General features: G+C 41.8%; 1 protein-coding gene across 1 annotated transcript in view; it reads right to left on the reverse strand.

The window, feature by feature from the left end:
• Window positions 1-19,773, reverse strand: part of LOC121657817 (A disintegrin and metalloproteinase with thrombospondin motifs 2-like) — a 177,625-nt gene that overhangs the window by 100,541 nt on the left and 57,311 nt on the right. The window contains exon 3 of the mRNA XM_042013946.1: window positions 11,121-11,280. Within this exon, the coding sequence (XP_041869880.1) occupies window positions 11,121-11,280 (160 nt within the window). The remainder of the gene's footprint in view (window positions 1-11,120; window positions 11,281-19,773) is intronic.

Here is a 19,773-nt window from a genome sequence, read left to right on the forward strand (position 1 = left end):
AAAAAAAAAAAGAAAAGAGACAGAGAAAAGAAAAAAAATGGTTCATGTTTATTTAAAAGTTAAAAAAAAGCCCTACAGCAGCAAGGTAAACTTTCCATGCTAACCATACAAAGTGGTTTTTGAAAGAGGTGCAGGGAGGGGCGTTTTGGAGGCAGCTGCTTCAGGCACAAAACATTTCTCAGTGTCTCTCACCATTCACAACCTGCAAGCACCTTCAACAACTGCAATATGCCTCCACATGTACCACAGGAAAAAAGATCTCCTTGACAGGCAAACAGACATGGTCACAGAGTGCACAGATACCTGACAAGATTACAAGTTTTAAAAATTCCCACAGGTGGCAGTTCATAGAAACCACCATTAGGCTTGTCTTTTCAGGTTACTTTTAGGACTGAGCATGTCTTACGTGCAACTCGCTCTTTGGGTAAAAGAATCCTTCCTCAAATGTTCTGTAAATAATCACTCCAATGTTTACAAAGCTGTGATTGTTGAAGCAGTGCTAAAATATTAGTGTTACCAGGAAAAAATAAATAACCATGTCTCTTAAAACTGACAGTCTGTAATGACCAAACCCTGCAAAGTGGAGCAGAGCCCAGGGAAATGAGTTTTGTTCCAAGGACAACTGTCTGGAGCCCAGCAGTACTAAAGAAGGTGATCCTCAGCACTGCAAGGCTCCTGCAGCAGGACAGCAGCAAGGGACTGTGGAGCTGAGCTGCCAAGGACCGCTGCTCCCAGCTCCTCCCTTGCACCTGGTCCTGCAGGATTTCTGGCTGCCTTTCCTCACACACCCATCAGGCAACGTTGCAAAAGGCTGCTGAGAAACCTTCCCTGAAGGACTGCCTACCTGTGGAACTGTCAGCTCTGAAGTGGAAATAAAACCTATCCCTAACCCCCTCACCATCCAGATTGTGATTAATAATTTTTCCCCTTGAAAGCAGCACACATTGACGGGCAGCCGAGCCGTGCCAGATGGTCCGAGCACACACAGAGAGCTGGAACAAGGAAGCGACTGCACAAAAAGAGATAAAAGGAAGAGCAGAGATGCATCTCAGGCTTTTAATCAAAGAACCTGCTGAAAAATGAAATACACAGTATTTAACCCATTAACAAGCACTGCAGTTCCATGAGCTGAGCAACAATATTACATAGAAATTTAAGAACCTGTTGGTCTGCGGGAGACTTCACCTTCTGCATGGGGATGGGACAAGTGGACACCAGAACCAGGTGCCAATCTCTGAGGGTCTCTTTCAAGACACGCAGCCAGTGGAGCACCGGGTCTCCATAGGCATCAAGGAAAGCAGTGCGGCGATTCAATTGCCTGCTTTGGCTCTGTTGGAGCATCCAACACCTTCCAGCTGGTGGCTGCATCCCTTCCAGCAATGAGGCTCAGATAGCAACAGCTGTCAAGAGACTGTGGCCAGTGAGAGAGAGGACTGGTCTGTCCTTAGCATGGTGTTACACTGGTTTAAACCAATTACCAGCCCATGCCTTTCCTTGTATTACAATGGTCAAGTTTCAGTGATGGAGTATCAGGATGCAGGTGTGTGCAGGTGTGTGCAGGCAGTGTTGCAGGGATCAAGAAAACACTTCTATATTAACAAATAGCCATTGTTTGGCTTGAAAACACGTCATGGTCCTAGCCAGTCCTGCTGACAGACCATTTGTAATCTAATATGCAAATGTTAAGTAAAATAACTCCCGAGGTTTATATTCAAAGGAGCAAAGACATTTAAACTCAAACTATTACCAGCAAGCATGTATGTGGGACTTTGTGATCTACACAGTTTGGGACAAAATATTTAGAAAAATAATTATAAAACATTTGTAAGACAATCATTTAGAAAAATCAGAGTTTGCACTCATAGTTTGCAGTAACAGTTTCTGTTACTGCTTTATCCCACTTATCTCACTGTTTCAAAACAGTGTTTCTGCTCTATGGAAAAGCACAAATTTTCAAGACGAAATTCGTTCACTACTGTTACCAAACTGCAGATTCAAAGCAACTCTAATCAAAAATGTTGCTGTTTTTCTCCTGGGCTAAGACACTCTTGCCTTTTAGAATTTCAGGAAAGCACAGGGGAAAGGAGCCTTGCACTAGTGGAAAAGAAAGTTAACACTGCTGTTGCTTGTTTTCAAATGAAAGTTATTTTTACCTAAAAAGTCCAAACAGCCCCAAGCACTGCTTAGGGAACTCAAAACACAGAAAGCACCAAAAAAAAAAAAAAAAAGGAAGAGTCACAACATGGTTATGGAAAGTTATTACCCTTATTATTACAGTTATTATTATTAAAGTTATTACAGGCTTTAGCTATAAATCAAGGCTGGGCAGACCAGGCACCTAATTCATACCAACCACCGGGTTACCACAGGTGTACTGCCCACCTCCTGCAGAGTGTAACACATGCTTGGCTAAAGCATAAACATCCAAGGAGCACGAGCTTCCCTGCTCATCCCTGCACTGACACACACCAGAGGCAGAATCTGGGCCAGAAAGCTTCATCCTCCTCTCACCCTCTCTACAAAAGGCAGGAGAAATGCTCTGTGTCCTCCATCCTGCCAGTTCACCCAGCAGCAGTGCTGGTGAGCAGCAGTGCCTGCCCTGCTAAGCTCCCTCAGCACTTCTGTGTCTCCCTGACCCACACAAGACTTGTGGCTGCAAGGGGAAGGCAGGACAAGCAGGAGTCCTGGCTATGGATTTAGGGCAGGGGGAAGAACAGCTTTTAAAGGGAACACTGCATAACGCAGCGATTAAACACACTGTATCATGCATAGCTCACCGTATACACAGTCACCTAAAGAAACAGCCCTTTAGCTCAGGCAGTGGATTGTTCTTTGAAGGTGCCCAATGACGACTGCAGCACCGGCTGTGGGGCACTGAAATGTTCTCCTTTAAACCAACACTGAGCTCATGAACAACACAGGCCTGTAGGGATGTGTTTGGTGGCAAAGAGGGAAATTTGTGCAGAGAAAGACCAAGCCATTTGTTTCTCGTTCTCCAGCTGGGCTCACACACCATAAACACGGAGATCCTTCCAGTGCCCTTTTTGCAAGCACCAAGATACCAGCCCCGCACAGCACTGCTGCTCTGGCCAGCCCACAAGGAGCACACAGCTAAGAACAGTCAGAACCAGCTGGAATACATTTTTGAACCTTGGACCACTTCACAAGGCCTCACATGTGGCTCTCCTGTTGTGAGAAATGATAGAAATGTAGATGTTTGAAGGATATCCATCTCTCTTGCAGCTTTGGGCTTGCCCATCGCTTTCACTTGATGATGTCTTTCAACCTCATCAAACCACTGCACCATCATTATCTGGGACAGCTGACAAAATTTATGCCACTTTTTGTTAGAAAACATTTTAAACTGAAAATGCTTATCGGCATTTTCTACTAGAGCTTATTTTAGTGATGCCTACCAGATGCTATTTTGTGTATTGTTATTAAACACAGAGTTTGAAGCCCGTGGTACAAAATGGCAAACACTACATGCTACCCATATTTTTGAATTCTCACTTTCAGAATCCATTTCCTAAACAGAGATACAGGTTGCAGAACACTTTCAATTTGTCAGGACAGAATATTAAGGTCTTCCTGTGAACAAGTTTCTCCCTCTTTGAGCCTGGCAGGACCTGCTGGATCCTTGCCATCCTCTGTTTTTCTCAGCAGTTTGGACAACACGAACACAGCTTGTAAATAAACAAACCCCAGCAAGATGACACTTCACAGAAAAACACACCAGTAAATGTGAAATTGCAAAACCTTGTGGGTGTGCACATACATTTTCATAAGCCAAACCTCCCCACACGCCTGTGGGCTGCTGCACACCCTCACACATGAGAGCTCTTGCTGGGGCTCTGGAGGCAAAGTCTGACTTCCCAACTGCTGCTCCAGTGAACTCTGCCCTTCCACGGGGCTCTTACCAGCAAGACACAGGGTCAGCTTGCAGTGAAAACAAGGTTTATGTTACCCTTGTCCAAAAGGCAAATATTTTCTTTTCTCTTTCCTCCCAGGAGATTGAGAGGCTAAATCCATTAAGGATTGTGAGATCAATGGATATTAGAAGGAAGAATAAAAATGAACTTTAATGAAATCTGCTGAAATTGTTTTGTCTTTATAAACAAGTGTTGACTAAATGTAAACACAAACAAGTGATTAATCAACCTAAGTTTCACACAGCCCCAAAGCTGAATTAATTGATAGAAGGATGTGAAGAGTAAAATGAGTGCTTTCTCCATACTTTCATCAGAGCTGATCACAAAAATTTTGCAGGACTATTCATATGAGAACTGGAAACTTTTTTTATAGACCAATAACAGCTTTATTATCATTTTGTTATATTTAGCAACATTTGATAATATTCAACTCCAGCTGTAAGCTGTTCACAGCAATCATTTTGGAGAGCCTTATAGAGTTTGAATTTAGCAGAGGAGCTAAAATGAACTCATCAGTTGAGAATTAAATGAATTTTATTTTTACATTAGCTGTTGATACAGGCAAATCAGTGATATTTAAACAAGTACAAATAATTAAGTAGTTCACCCTTAATCAATGCATATCTGAATGGAAGTAACTCACTCCAGTAACTTGCCTCATAACCACAACAGAAACACAATAACACATCAGAAATTTTATTCAGAATAAAAAAACCATTTAGCCTAAGGCACATATCTGAATCCCACTGAAATCAATTTAAGTACCTGCTCAAAGCTGTGCCTGCACTGAAGTGTTTCCTCAAAGTCTACGTGGATCCCAAGCTGCCTAATGAGAAAGGCAGGGACAAATGCAGAAACTGAGCTGCTTCACATACTATTATTACGTCCCTGTATTCCAGGAAGATAATAATAGTTTTGCAACAGTTTATTACAGTTTAGTGGGGTGTGTGGGAGAGGGAGATGACAGCTCACTGCCAGAAACCCATAGTGGAGCTGGATCAGGTGGCAGCTTTGCTCCAGCTCCAGGCCACCCCACCAATTTTTACCTCTGTACAAGAGGATTCTTGTTCCTGGTGAAACAAAATGATGCTGCAGCAGCTACAGATTTGATATCATGAAGATATAATAATGTGAAACAATTTAATGAACTTTCAATCATTCTGGAAGCGATTTAGAGCACCTGGAAAAAGGAGATGTTTAATTAAAAGAAAAATCCTTTGAAGATGCAATATACTTCCCAAAGCACTCCGAAATTCAAAAAAGCCCACTGCAAAGGTAGCCCACACAGCTTTGCTGTGGTCCTGATATGCATATGCCTCACCACGCATCTTTAGTTACATGAGCACGTCCCCCATCAAAAAAACTGAGCAAAATTACTGATAATAAGAAAAAAGAAATTCAATTAACTTCATAATAATTTTATTTCCAGGCAAAATGAAACAGACTACCCCAGAAGCACTGGGCAGGTTGACGGACACCGTTCTGTGGCCCAGCTAAGGCCACCCACTGAGGAAGTCCATGGAAGAAAACTCCATCAGCTCTGGAGAAAAATAAGTTATTCCTTGCATTTCCCATCAAGTACATTTAAGAGCATTGTTCATTAGCCTTCACCTAATCATCCCACATGATTTACTGCACTGTTATAAAAGTAGAAACTTTTAACATTTTCCCCAAAATTACTGCAAGGATCTCATTTGCCTATGCTAGCAAAAAACTGCCTCATCAGCTGTAATGCAGATGGCTGGGAAGGGTGACATCCCCTGGCCTAAGACCACTCACTCTCTGGAGCCTTGTTTTTTCTGTGAGTGTATAACCTTGCTTTTGAATCAAAAACTGATTTGCAACTGAATTCTCAATCTTCCTCTTCCCAGAAATCCCCATGAATCTGAAATGTGGAATTCAGAGAAAACCCAAGACAGGAGAGAAAGACAGATGTATTTATCATGCACAGATCATGTAGGAAGGAGACAAAAAATATTGTCATCAGAGTCTTACTGACTGCAAAATAAGGGAACAGTAATTAATCAGCAAGAGTGCAGGCTCAGAGGAAATATTGATTGGATTTGGAGAAACTTCAGTTTCCTGAAGAAACTGTTCCCCTGCAAAGGTAACCAGGAAAGTTTGTGTAAATTAGAATGGCAACCGGCCAGCCAGCAGCCAATCTGAGTCGTTTCAGGCAATCCAGAAAAATATACACCAGATGCATGTTGGTTTCTAAAGAGTAATTTAAATACATTAGTAAATCAATGGCATTGACAGTTTGATGGACTATGATGGAGGAGTCTTCCTCTGAAATATCATCTCCAAAACCTGCAAAGCTCTGGCGAGTTGTTACAACTTTATCATATTTTTAACTTTCATCTTTTCAAAAAACTTCTAGAGTGGGGTTGTTCAGCTTAAATTTACATGGGTTTCTCTCCTGCTGAATTGGCCCCTAACTTTTCAGGGTTCCTAAAAGTCAAAGAGTGTTGTCCTTTTGCATCGTGGAGGGCCAGGGGATGCCAGTGACAGGACTGAGGACCAGCTCTGCTCTGATGAGGTTTGGGTCTGTCAGGAAGAGGCTGGCTACCACTATTGAGTAGAAGCAGCAAATTATTTCTGTCTTTTTACCTGATTGGCATGTGCTTATGCCAGGCGGATTTTAGAACCCCTGAATGTAAAAAAAGGAAACAGTTGAAAAATTCACAAAAAAAAAAAAAAAAAAAAAGTATGGGGTCTGCCCCAGGAAGCACGTCACGGGGTCACATTAAATGATCACATCATTCAGCACCAAGGCACAACCCCTCTGCAGGTCTGACCTCCAGCAATCCCAAGTATTGCCATGGGAAGGGCTCACAAGTCTGCAGTAGAGGCTGTGGGTTTGTCCACCCTGTCAGCCTGGAGCTATTCATGATGGGACTTGTGTCAGACTGCGTTTGGCCATTCCAAGGGATTTAATTGGCACTCACAGAAACAACAACTTTCTGGTTTAAACACATTTGGGGAGTTACCTTACTGTCTTCAACAGTAATAAACTGTTCTTGGCTAAGGTCATCTTTCATCTGCACAGTAAATAAAACTGTCACTAAAGCTGAGTTTCTGTTTCTCATCAATCAAGTAATACAATAAAACTCAGAGCATTGTATTTAAACAATGGTTTTTAGAGAAAAGGCAAACCTTAAGGAAGTTTTAATATAATCATTTCCTCTCAGCTGATCAACATAACAGACACAGTAATTTAGCTGGGGAAACGTGATATTAAATCTTACAAGCCTGATAATCAGATTGCCTTTTGAGGCAAAAATCAAGCTGGCTTTCCAGGCCTCATCGTAACCATTAATTAAATACTTACCATCTCTTCAGTTAACATCCAAAGAACATTTAAGCAAAAACCCAGCAATTTCAAGAAAAAACAATCCACTCTAGTTTATCTATTTAATTCCAGTTCTACTATGTAGGTAGTTTTACTGCTATAAAGAAACATTTCTCCTGTTTTTAAGAAGGAATTCAACTGGAAATATTAAAATATGTTCAACATGCTGCTTATTTTTATCTAGAGGAAGATAAATTATTATATGTATGCAAGCAGTAAAAGCAGTTGCCAGAGAAAATACGATTTATTCTCACCACACCTGCAATATTTCAGCCACTACATGAAAATATTTCTCTTTCTGAAACAATTAGCCTAATTTGTACTGAGCTCACACAGACTTTCACAGTACTACTTTGCTGAAGATTATTACTTGCCTAAAATGTGATGCTTATGTTTTTCCAGTACCTTAACAAATAGCATTGTTTGAGAGGGGAAGATCAAGCAGAAATATTACACTCCATACTCTGTGATTCCCCCAAATGCCAGATAATCCCACACCAGTCAAAACAAATGAGTCAGGTTGCCAAAACAAGTAGTTACATTTCCCTATCTTCTGATAAGGTTTTACGTAAATGCAGAAGCAAACCTGGCACAGTCTGAAATCAGGGCAGGGCAGATCTCTCCCAGCACATTCCACTTCTCAAAACCCAGCACATCAGCAGAGCCTTCATAACACAAGGTGCACACCAGGGTTTAGGAGGTTGTGGGGTTTGTTTGTTTGTTTATAATTTTTAGACAGATGGAATAAAATCGCAATTTTTCTTATTGTAGTATGAAAGATAGACAACGGTGCATGGAAAATGCTAGAAAAACCCTGCTGTCAGGTCCATCTCCCCACATCTGTTGACATAATCTAGAATTTCCATGGTGCAGAAAATGCAATTTTTTGGTTTTTTGGTTGGTTTGGTTTTTTTGGTTTTTTTTTTTGAATCCACACTCCCAAGCAGTCAATGGATCTTCCATTAGTCCTGGCTATCTCTTGGGGAGTTCAGCTGCCCACCAGCCTCAGGGACCTCTGTGCCCCTTTCTTGCAGCCCCATGTTGGAGTTCTCTGCCTGGGCAGCCATGAGGGATGCACATTGACTTGGGGCATCGAGTTCTTCAACAAGCCACCCTCCAAAATAACTGCATTTAGTAGTAAATCCCAAACCCTTGTCCCATGTGAGGTCCAGCCACTGCCCACTGCCCACTGCAGGCCCAAGACCTTGAAATGGTGACTGACCCTCTCAACTCCAAGTTCATGGAGTTTTCAATTCCTTCATCTCCTGTTTTGCTGAGGAGAGAACAGCTTGTCCTATTTCTTGTGAAAAGAGTGCCAGAGATAGGAATATTTATAAGGAATTTGTATATATCTATCCAAACCAAAACATTCAAAAATCATGACTCACAATCCCCTCCCAAATCATGGGATTAAATTAACATATCATGGGATTTTGAAAGATGCTGTTTTAAAAAGTATGGAATACATAAACTTTGTGTCACGCATTACCTTAAAATATTTACACAGCCAGAAACTACAAATTTTTATCAGCAGTTAAAAGAACCAGAAGCTCACCTAGGGGAAAAAAATCATCACATATTCATAAGATTCCTGGAGGCTGGACCTTTAAAAATAGTCCAAGTGTTACAATTCATCACATGTAAATTTATGGGATTTGGCAACAATGCAGTTGTCTCCAGGGATGTTGGAAAGAGGGGGAGTGTTCTTGGTTAACCTTTTCTTTTTTTTTTTTAATAGATACAGCATGCTGAAAGTGCCCTACTAAGTATTTCCTAACTCAGCCCATCGATCAGTTTAGAGCACTATGGAAACACACAGCTGAGTGTGCTTATGAATGCCAAATCACCAAATATTTTGGTGTTTGTTAACCAAAACTGGATGCATTCTGGAAAAAGAACAAGTGGAAAATAAAATTACAATTTCTGAAAGCACATCCTGCCCATGCCTTTTGCCTAGAGCAATCAGAGGTGGGAAGCCAGGTTTAATAAAAAGTAGAGAACAAACCATTTTCGAGTGGTTGTTCAATTTTTTTGTTAAAGGCAAAGACAATTTCATGGCAAAAATCCCCTTTACAGTACTGCCTTTATTTTTACTGATTTTTGGTAACAGTGGGGTTTTTTTAAAATAAAAACTAATCTTTAATCAAGTTTACAAATCAAAAGGTGAGGAGGTGGAAGGGAAGATTACTACCCTTAGCATTTTTCCCTTAGTTTAAAAGTTTGAAATATCACAACTATTCCTACCTATGCCTAACACCTGCTGCTCCAGACAAGGTCACTGCTGCATCTCAGCCCAGCCTGCACGAGTTCAGCCTCCCTTTTGCTTTTCAATCCCACAGTGCTGGCTGGTGGCTGTGATTACTTTGTGCCTTTTTACCAGAGTTTACAAACTCCAGCCCTGACACAGGGGAGGTGACAGACACCGAGTCTGGTGGCATCAGACACGGCATGTGGCTCTGCTGCCAGGGACAGGCTGCACCTCAGACGCTGCTGAGCCTCCTCAAGCAGGTACCAGGTGCCAGTAACTGAAGCTGATGTACAGTTTGTGCTTTTCTGTGTACCAGACTCCTACTCCTGAGGAATATTTACCATCCAAAACCAAAAATACTGCCATAAGGTGTGAACAACATCAAGTCTCTTCTGTTTAAGAGGAAACACAGTGAGCAGAGGGTATTTTCCAACATGCAATAATTTTATAAACATCTACTAATAGAGCAACTTCCATCATACCTATCATCCAATCCTTCTGGGATTGTGACACTCAGACTCCTGCAATACGCAGCTCTGCTCCACAGTGAGTACAAAGGCAACCAGAAGAACCCAGCAAAGCACTGTGTCAGTCACAAAATTCATGGGTCATTTCTGAAGTGGAGGAAAAAAGTTGGTTGAATGCTATTGTTTGCTTTCTTTTTAATCCTTGTTCCAACCTGAACACTGAGAAATTTATATCGTTCATGTGGCCCTAATTTCAGTGCCTCACCCCTGTGGCTCTCTGTTCCTTCCTTCCTATATTTGAAACCCCATTATACTGAAATAGGATAATACTAGGGTATGAGTGACAAATAACTCTGCAGTTTGGTACACACATTTGGAACAAAAATGTAGCTATTTTGTTGTTTCCACTCAGATGACCCAGTTAATTTCAGTGTTAACATCAGCTGTCAAAACATCCACTTAGCAGATTTGCATCCCTTATTTATTCAGAAAAAAAGGTGCAATAACCAAGCAGTTATCAGAGGAATAGAAAACACTACACAGAATGGGTGTTTATGTTTAATTCTTGTTATTCCATCACTGTCTATCACATACTTAGTACATTAAATTCCACACTTGGCAACACATAAATAAATCAAGAAAGTTTGTGTTCATACTGAAGATACCATTATTTTCCTTTTGGGACTAATCCGGCCCAGTGAAGACACTGTCAATGAAGCCCATGTACCATGTACTTGGCATCCTTATTGCAACCTTCCAACACAGCCTTTGCAAAGCCAGCACTGCCACCTGTCCCAGCAGGCACAGCCACCTCTGCACTGCTGTGTCACCCACCCTCTCCTTCCTCTGCTCTGACCCAGGGCTCGGGGAGACACACAACTTTATGTTGGCCATCTCTGGAGCCAAGGAAACTCTTCAAAGTAAGGACAGGGCCACCATCCCGGAGACCGTTTTGGCTGCTGTGATGTTTGCTTAGCCCATCCAAAACGTTCAACCCCTTCCATACCTTTCCCTCCTTGGAGGGAGAGCACATTTCCACTTTGAAGGATAAAAAAGCCAGAGGTAGCAGAACACATTGGCTACATGCCTTCAGCTACACTTTATCCCACAGCCTGCCTTACCTCTGTACACGGTATCCACGTTCTCAATAGGAAGCTGCTTCTTGGCAGCTGCTCTGCGATAGACCACGTGTGTTCTGCCTCCTCCCTCTTCCTCCTCCTGGGCCCCCTTCTCCAGGGGTTCGATGAAGAACTCGTCCTTGTCCGTGCGAATCATGCCAGCCTGCAGCGACAGGGCAGAGATTGAACACTTTGCATTACTGCACATACAGCAGAGGCTGGGAGTAAACAGTTACAATATGCTTAAGCACACTTTAGTGCTCTCTAGAGAGCAATTAGGATGCAGAGAGGAAACCAGGTGAATTCTTTATTAGAGCAAAACGAAGCATCATTTTCCCAACTTGACAAGAAAGGACAAAAGGTACAACCCTGAACCAAAAGGACTTCTCCTTGAGCCACGTGAGCCAACTATAGGTCTAAGAATCTGTCTAGGAAATAACCCTCTCTATTAAAAAACAGCTAAAGTGAGAGTTACTATGACCTTAGCTATCCATCAGGCCCAGACCACTCCAGTGTTTACTATTTCTGTTGAATCAAGGATCAGATCAATGCCATAAGCTGGTCCTAATGTGCAGCTCAACAGTCAAAAGATGTAGAGTCAGCCTTTCTGTTTAGAAGCAAGATAGAAAAACACTACATCTTACATTCAGGCACCTAAGCTTTGTGATTATTTCCCCCTTGACACAAAGTGTTCAGCCAACAAAATAATCTTTCAAGAATTAGCCACAACTAGTTTGAGTGTCAGTTGTGCATTGCTAAAAAAACCCCAAACTTATTCAGACCAGACCAGATACCCTGGTATGAAAAAAGAAATTTGCACTTTTACAGAGCACCTCAAAGGAACCTCATCCAAGCAATTCTCATTGTGTTCAGGGGAAACCCTCATAAAGACTGAAAACTTTAAAAAATAAAAGGACTTTTCATCATCTTTATTCAGGTGAAACAACTTGGCACCGGGATCACCTGGGCTTGTCTCGTCTTGCAGTCCTGCCCAACTGCAGGAGGTCACAGCAGCCAAGAGCTGCTTGCAGAGATGGTTGGCTTGAATCAATTTTTTCTGCATGTTGGCACATCTGTGTTTGAGAACTTCAGCTAGTGAACTCTCAGCTTGCAGACAGAAAGTCTTACTATTAACACAAATGAAATTGTTCCAGATCCAACTTCATAAGCTCCTTCATCCAGTTCTTTCCCGCTCTGCTCAGTGATGATCCTGGAGACACTGCAGTTTCAAACTTGGCCCTGTGACACTCTCCATCTTGCTATCTGAACTTCTGGGAACCTAAATCCCCTGTTCAGTGAAGCCCTACCTCAAGCTCCCAGAGGAACCAGTTTGGCTCCTTTGAACCCAGTACCCTCTCTTGAAACAAGTACATCTAAACACACTTATCATATTCCAGCACTAAAGTTCTCATACAACATATATTTTTCTTCTACAAGCAGCAAACTACATTCCTACTGCTATAAATACAGTATGTTCACTGGTTCCCTCCTTGGAAAAATGTCAGGTTCATTTGTCATGTCTTAACTTACATTAGGCAAGATTTCCAGTCCCAGAATTCATATATATAATGTATACAGAAACAGATTGAAGAGGAAGGATTAAAGAAGCAAAATTATATTGAAGCAATTTAAGCTGATGCCATCCTGCCTGTGTAGAGGAAACTGAATTTGAAATCATGTCCTGTTTCTTCTTATCTAATTTAGATTCTACATCAGACACAGAAAAGGTGAGACAGGCTCAGCAGCTCAAGGAAGCCAAGACAACCAAGAAAATATGTGCTGAACCCAAAGAGACAGCAACTGATCTTTTACTGTAAAGTGGCATACATGAAAAATTCAGAGTTGATGTTGCTCTCCTTTTAATGTTATTCCAATTGCATTACACGCATACTTCTTCTGGATATTAAATATTATATCAAAAAATTTGGAAATCTTTTTATGATAAGTGCACAACTAAATATCAAGAAGGAACAAGCATTTGCAAGTTCAACAGCACAGGTTACAATGCACACGCCATATGCACACCCAGGAGAAATATACTGGGAGCTTGACTGTGATGTGAAAAATATGTGATTTTGGCTTCTGCAAGTCAAAAAAAAAGCCATGGTTGTGCACATGTTCCTATGTATTTTTGGATTCATTAAGCCTAATATTAACTAAGCAGCTAATGCCAGACCTCAGTTTGGAATGTAGATCATAATTCAGGATACAGGGGGAAACGCTGGTGTACACTTTGTGCAGCAGGGAGTATGAGTTTGGAGGAATTTAGATGTTCTAAGAAAATTAACAGATAAACAACTTCTGCAATCAGTAGTTGAACAGATTCGACAGAAGAACTGTTACAGGTGAACTTTAGCTTCCAAGGCATGGTGGCCTTTTGGAAATGAAAACAGTTGGTCAGAGTGAATTCTCCTCCCTGAGAAGATGAAGGTGGCAACTGAAAGAGATATTTGAATGCTGGATCCCAAGACATAAAACAGTGCTTAAATACTGACATTTCCTGTAGATCATTGTGCCTGGTACTGGCCCTTTTGCGTGCAGGGCAATTCATGTGGCACTGGAAGCTGCAAAAGAGCAGGACATCATCAGGTGCTCTCATTCCACACTCTGCTTCTTGGATGGACATGACACCACTCTGTAAATCCCCATGGCAGCATCCCCCCTAATTCTGTTGGGTGCAGAAAGGAAGGAATTGGACCTTCAAACATAGAATCATGGAATCTCCTCATCTGAAAGGGCCCCCAAGGACCATCAAAGCCCAACTCCTGGCCCTGCATGGCTGCATATTCCTTTTCTCATTTTAATCCTGGACTATACTGGAATTTCTCTTTTCCTTTAGTGCTGAGAAACACATCAATTATTTTTGCTCAGAATTATTAGGAAAGAATGTATGTTTGAACTGTAAAAAATTTTATACTTTTATATATTGCATTTCCTGCAGTCTTTGAATAAGCCAACATATTGTCATGAAATAAAATAAAATAAGAAAGAATGGCTGTTTCAGACTTTAAGAAGAAAATTCATTTAGATGGCAAGGCAGAGTTCCTACAGCAATCCACAGTTCAAGTCATCTGCCTCATAATATAACCACAGCTATAAATGATTCATTAAGAAATACGTGGGGCTCCTGAAAGTCTCCACCACACATTTCCTTACTGCTTTGAGCAAGACATTTAACCTCTTTACTTCCATTTCTCCACCTCTGAACCAGCATAACAACAGTCTTGCAGGATAATTACAAGGCCAGATTTGGGGGTCCTTTTGGTCAAATACTTTGAACATGAAAAGCTCAAGATGAATTGCCTAGTGCATTTTTTCTGATACTACTCAGAACACCCTCAAAAAGCCCCCATGAAAGGGAGATTGCTTTTAGTCATCAACTCAACACCAGTGTTGTGCACAGCCAAGCAAGCAATAGGGCAGCAAACAAGGCAGCAGAGGTTTGTTCACATCCTTCATCTTCACCATTCATCAGTCCTGTTCTTATCCACAGCTGCCATCACTCCTGTGCCAGCCCATCATGCCAAGACAACTGTCAGACAACCACCAAGTTTGTGATGACAACAGAGAGCATTAAAGTTGCTGCAGTTTCGTGGAGAATGCCTCTGGATGACTGAAACAGAAATGCTGTATTGTTTGAGCACACCTGTGCCTTCCCTTGGACTGCAAAGGCTTCAGAAAATTCTTCGACCGTCATCATCTGGACATTTGCTCCACAAGATGTGAAAACAGGCTATCAGTCTTTCAGCTACCAGTTTCCCCAAAAGTTCTGAATAGAATCCCAGAAGGTGCTTCCACAAACTAAGAGCTTAAAAGTACCTGCTAGCAGCAGTGTTTTTCTATCCTATACTGCTTGCCACCCATCCCAGGAATGTTGTACCCCCTGGCATTATGGATTAGAAGTGCTCACCCTGCACTACCACCTTGCAGCCACATTCACACTGTGCAATTCAGAATCAGGAATGGAACTGGGCATCTCCGTGGAAAGGAAGTCCAATTTTGGAAAAAACCACTAAGCTCTTATCTCTTCCCCTCTTCTTCTCGGACTTTTAACTTTAAACTAAGCTGAATATGGGAATATTGATAATGGCAGCAGCAACTGTGCCCTGTGACTAATGAAAATATAAATTAATAGAAAAAGTATTTGCCTTCGAAATGCACCAAATTGTAGCAAAGAGCCTACAATATCCCACTATTTCCCAAAGCAGGACATCCCCAGGCCTTCCTTCCAAGGGCTTTTAGATCCCAGCTGCAAATTACTCAAGTCAAGCACTTCTTGGCACTCATTAATATGCATTAAAGACTAGAGCAGAAAACACTTAATCAAAAGGAATCGGCAGATCAGAGAATCAAAACCTCTGCTAAGGTTAGCAAGAGGGTTATTTAGAAGTGAAAACCACACAGAAGAAAATGCACAAGGAAGACTGAGAGTGACTGTCCTGTCCAACTATGACACGAATTATGCTGATAAGCCACAAATGAGTCCATTGCATCACACAGAGTTGGGGTCTAGAATTCCACTAATCTCTTTTGAGGGTAACAGGGCTTCTGTGCATCCCTGGAGACCACCTCCCAAGGCTTTCAAGGACCACAGGATCTACACAGACTGGCAATGGCCGCAGCCACATGGGCTTTCTGCGCAGGTTAGTGACACTAATCCCATCCCACATGATGGAGATCTCCTCTCCAGTCCAGGAGATCTGCCAGCGCTTTGCCACCACATCACAGAGCTCAGCTGAACAGCAGGCTTCTTCTCCCATCTCGACATCCGCTGCCCCTCTTGCACTTCTAAAGACATTCTTCAGAAGCCTAATTTGACAGAAAAACTGCCTGGCATATTTAGATCTACAGAAAACTCCAGGTTTGGGAGCGTTCACTCCTGTGGATAATTAAATGTCTCTCTGGCTCTGCACTTGGTGAGCGACTTAATTGTCTCCTCATTGCCATTCACATCACAGCTCCCTGTTCTGGGCTGTAATGAAGTAACCCATCCAGCGGCTGCTTCAGGACTCCAGAGCCTCAGCCCATCCTGCAAACACAAGTTTAATTAATGTTCATTCTCTTCCTCATCAGTACAGCTTTACAAACTTTCTCATTGCCATATAAAGGCAGATTTATGTCCCAGTGTCCAAGCACATGATACAGATAGGAAGATAAAATTAAATGTGGACAGACCTGAAATTAATATTTTAAAAAATCCACTGTCTGGTTAATTAATTAAATCAGTAACCTACAAAAACAGTATTTCAGAAACTCTTAGAAACAGCATTTCTGTCAAGAGAGAAAGTTCTAATTTTTTTTAGTATTTGATTCTGAAAGAGGTAACTAGCCAAATTACATACCTGTGCATGAACAAATCCTGAATACAGTGTTGAAATACAGACTATTTTCTTGAGAGAAACATGAGGTAGAAACTATCTGATATTTATCCTCAGTGTCTGGGTTGTGAGCTTGCACTCCCTGCAATGCCAGTGAATACTCCAGACGGGAACTGGCAATATGGGATTCTCCCACCAACCAATTCACAGAGAATCTGAGAGAGACTTGCATTTAAATGTAGAGCTGCCAAAAATACTCTGTAGATGACTTGAAAGGGAAAACATTTGTATTTTTAGGACAAGATATTGGATAAAGTCTTATTCCATGTCTATATCAACGTGTCTGTACCCTAAATACACAACTGCTCTACATTTGACCAAAGGGGCACCAGCAGAGCAGAGAATTTGCAAGCAAATCCCACATGTTACTTTCATGATCCTTCTCTAGGTCTTAGAGCCACAGGAATATGCTTTATCCAAACAACAACAGATGTGTCCTCCCAACACGAAAGCCAAATACAAAAATACTCTCTGCTCAATTACATTGGAATGGACCTGATGCACCAGGAGCTCCAATGACTGGAATAAGTTTACCCAGGAAGTCTGTGGCAGAGCTAAGGGCATGACACAGACCTTCCAAACTCATCCCTGCCCAAGTGGGATCTCTCAACATTTTCCCTCCTGAAATGTGTTCATTCTCAATCACACAGTACCTTGATTCAGGAACAGATGCATTTGGAATTTTACTTCCATTCAGCTTAATTCATGTAGACAACAATGCAAAAAAACCCCCAAAACCTTCTTATGTCATATTTGCATTTGATTCTTTGAGAACATGCCTCCAACAACTGAAGCATTGCAGAGGAAGAATTGTGCAGTGCTGCAAATTCCTTTAAAGTGAAAGGAGGTACTGAAGAAATTGTGGCAAATATTTGGAACATACTGGCATTTATTGTGCTGGATTCTGCTGCTGCTCTCAATCTACACTGATCTATTCAGGCCCAGGCTGGATGGGGAAGAAAGTTTTCAACTGATCATATATATTTTATGTTACTGTTAGTATTTTTCAGCTTTTTTTTCAAGTTTGTTTGCAGTTAAGTCATGTTATTTACACATATCCTCAAAAAAATTAAGGGGGTGAATAATTATGGAGACACATAGGTGTTACACAGCCAGACTGACAGAGAGGCAGAGCCTTCTGGGTCACCCTATGGAGGCTGTGTGTTCCTCAGGGCCCCCATTTACCCTCTGCATGGGGATAAGGTCACATTTTTACTGCACTTTGAGAACTACTAATGAATAGCACCATACAGGAGCTATTGCTGCTAGGAGCTCTTTCATGGCAAGCTGCTTTCCACAGTCCTTGTTGCTCAAGGGAGGATGGGCATCCATCCATTCATGCATCTACAGATTTCCACTGCTACCAAAAATAAAATTTTGTCCCCGGAGCCCGGCTTAGTCACTACACAATTGCAGGTGTGATTGATAACAGCAGGGGGACAAATCTGAGCCAATATAACCTGAAGTTAAGAGAGCTGCATTAGTTTATAGCAGATGGGAATCTGGACCCAAATCTTGCAGTTGTATGGCATAATTCATGTTAGAAACTCAAAAGGGTTTTCTGTGGTTTTTAAGAGACACAATAGTGAGACAGACTGTGTCTCATTCGCAGTGAACCATCGAGAAAACAGACACAATTAAAGTGATTTCATAAAGCAATGCCAACAGATTTCAAGACAAGGGTCCCAACCAAAAGTGCCTGGCTTTCACCAGTGAGCAATGCTAAAAACATTGCTCTCAGCTTCTCTGCCTTTACAAGAAAATTACCAAATTCTCACCTCTGTCACTCAGCGCCTGCCCAGGGCCAGCAGCAGCAGCAGACCAGAGCGTAGCCCCAAGCAATTCCTTCCAGTAAATCTCCTACCTCTGTCCCCCACAACCTGCCTCATCCCAGCAGCCTCTCACCTACAAATCCTCAAAGATCCCAAGAGATAAATCTCATTTTCAACAAGTTTAGGTAATATAGAAACCCACAACTTTCTGTATTTGACACAGATACTCCTTTTGCAGAGCACAGCCTGCAAAAGTACAGCAGAGGCTCTGAAGCAGGCAAACTCAGAGCAGATCTGCCTGCAGCTGCTATGCAGGAAATAGCTTGGCACCTTTGCCAGGTTGGCTTCCGCCTTTCGGACACCTCCACAACCACCAGCAGGAACCTCATCTCCAATGAGCCCAGATGCAAAAGTGTTACAGTTGTGTAGCTTTTCAAATAGAGACAAGAAGCTCCTTTAGCTAAAATAATGCATAAGCAAGAACATTTTGGAAATTCTCTAGGCTTAATGTCCACAGGTATGTGTAATTCCAAGTGGGAAAGAGGTGAGTTATTAAATAGCTGTTAAGAATGAAAATGATAAATGTGGCAGATCTTGTAGACTAAGGGGATTGTAAACTTGATTGCTGTTGTTGCAAGCAGGGAATAGTAATTGCAGTGCCCTGAAACAGAGTTTCTCAACTTTAATCTTTCCAAAGGAAAAGCATGAACATCAAATCCATGAATTTGCTAACAGCAAGATCCGAAAATATTAACTTTCCCAATTTTGACACACAGAACCATTTGAAATAAAGCATTTCTGAGGACACTTTGACAAAACACATAGTTGAGCCCTACCCTCAGCAATAAAACTTAATTGACATTCTGCAAGAAAACAAAACAAGTCCAACTGGAAAGCTCTTCAGCTAAAACTCTCACAAAATGGGACAGTTGCTACACAAGTTTCTTTTCAAAAATATATTTGCTTAAGGCACAAATCACCACCCACTTAAGTCAATGGGTGTCACATTCATAAATCTCAAGGCCAGAATTTATAAATGGATTCATAAGTACTAAAGCAGTTTAGTCTGATGCTCTATATAAGACAGGCCAAAGACTTTTTACCAAAGCGCCATTGCAGCCTCCCAAAAACACTCTGCAGATCCATTAATGGGTAGGAAACAGAGTCCAGGTCTTTGCTATGGTAAACAGATAAAAAAATCCAGACCACAGAAAACTGCAGAAAAATGTTTACTATACTAAAAAAAAGCTTAATATACTAAATTCATCTGAGTGGGAACTCAGCATTTAGAGTAATTTCAAATTATCTTATAAAAACCCTGATTATTCCCTTAGGAAGATGTTGTGCAGCAGCATTTCACATTCCAGAGGAGTGTGTGAACTACAGAGCACAAGCTACAGGGCAGCAGGAGCCAGCCCTGGCCAGGGCCATTCCCATCTCCTGCTCCTCCCAGTGCCACCCCACCCTGGGACAGCAGCCCCAGTGCCCACACAGCCACACTGTGGG

This window comes from Corvus kubaryi, unplaced genomic scaffold, assembly GCF_017639235.1.
Source record: "Corvus kubaryi isolate FWS band 111438036 unplaced genomic scaffold, C.kubaryi_AGA036_p1.0 split1-37374, whole genome shotgun sequence".
NCBI lineage: Eukaryota > Metazoa > Chordata > Aves > Passeriformes > Corvidae > Corvus > Corvus kubaryi.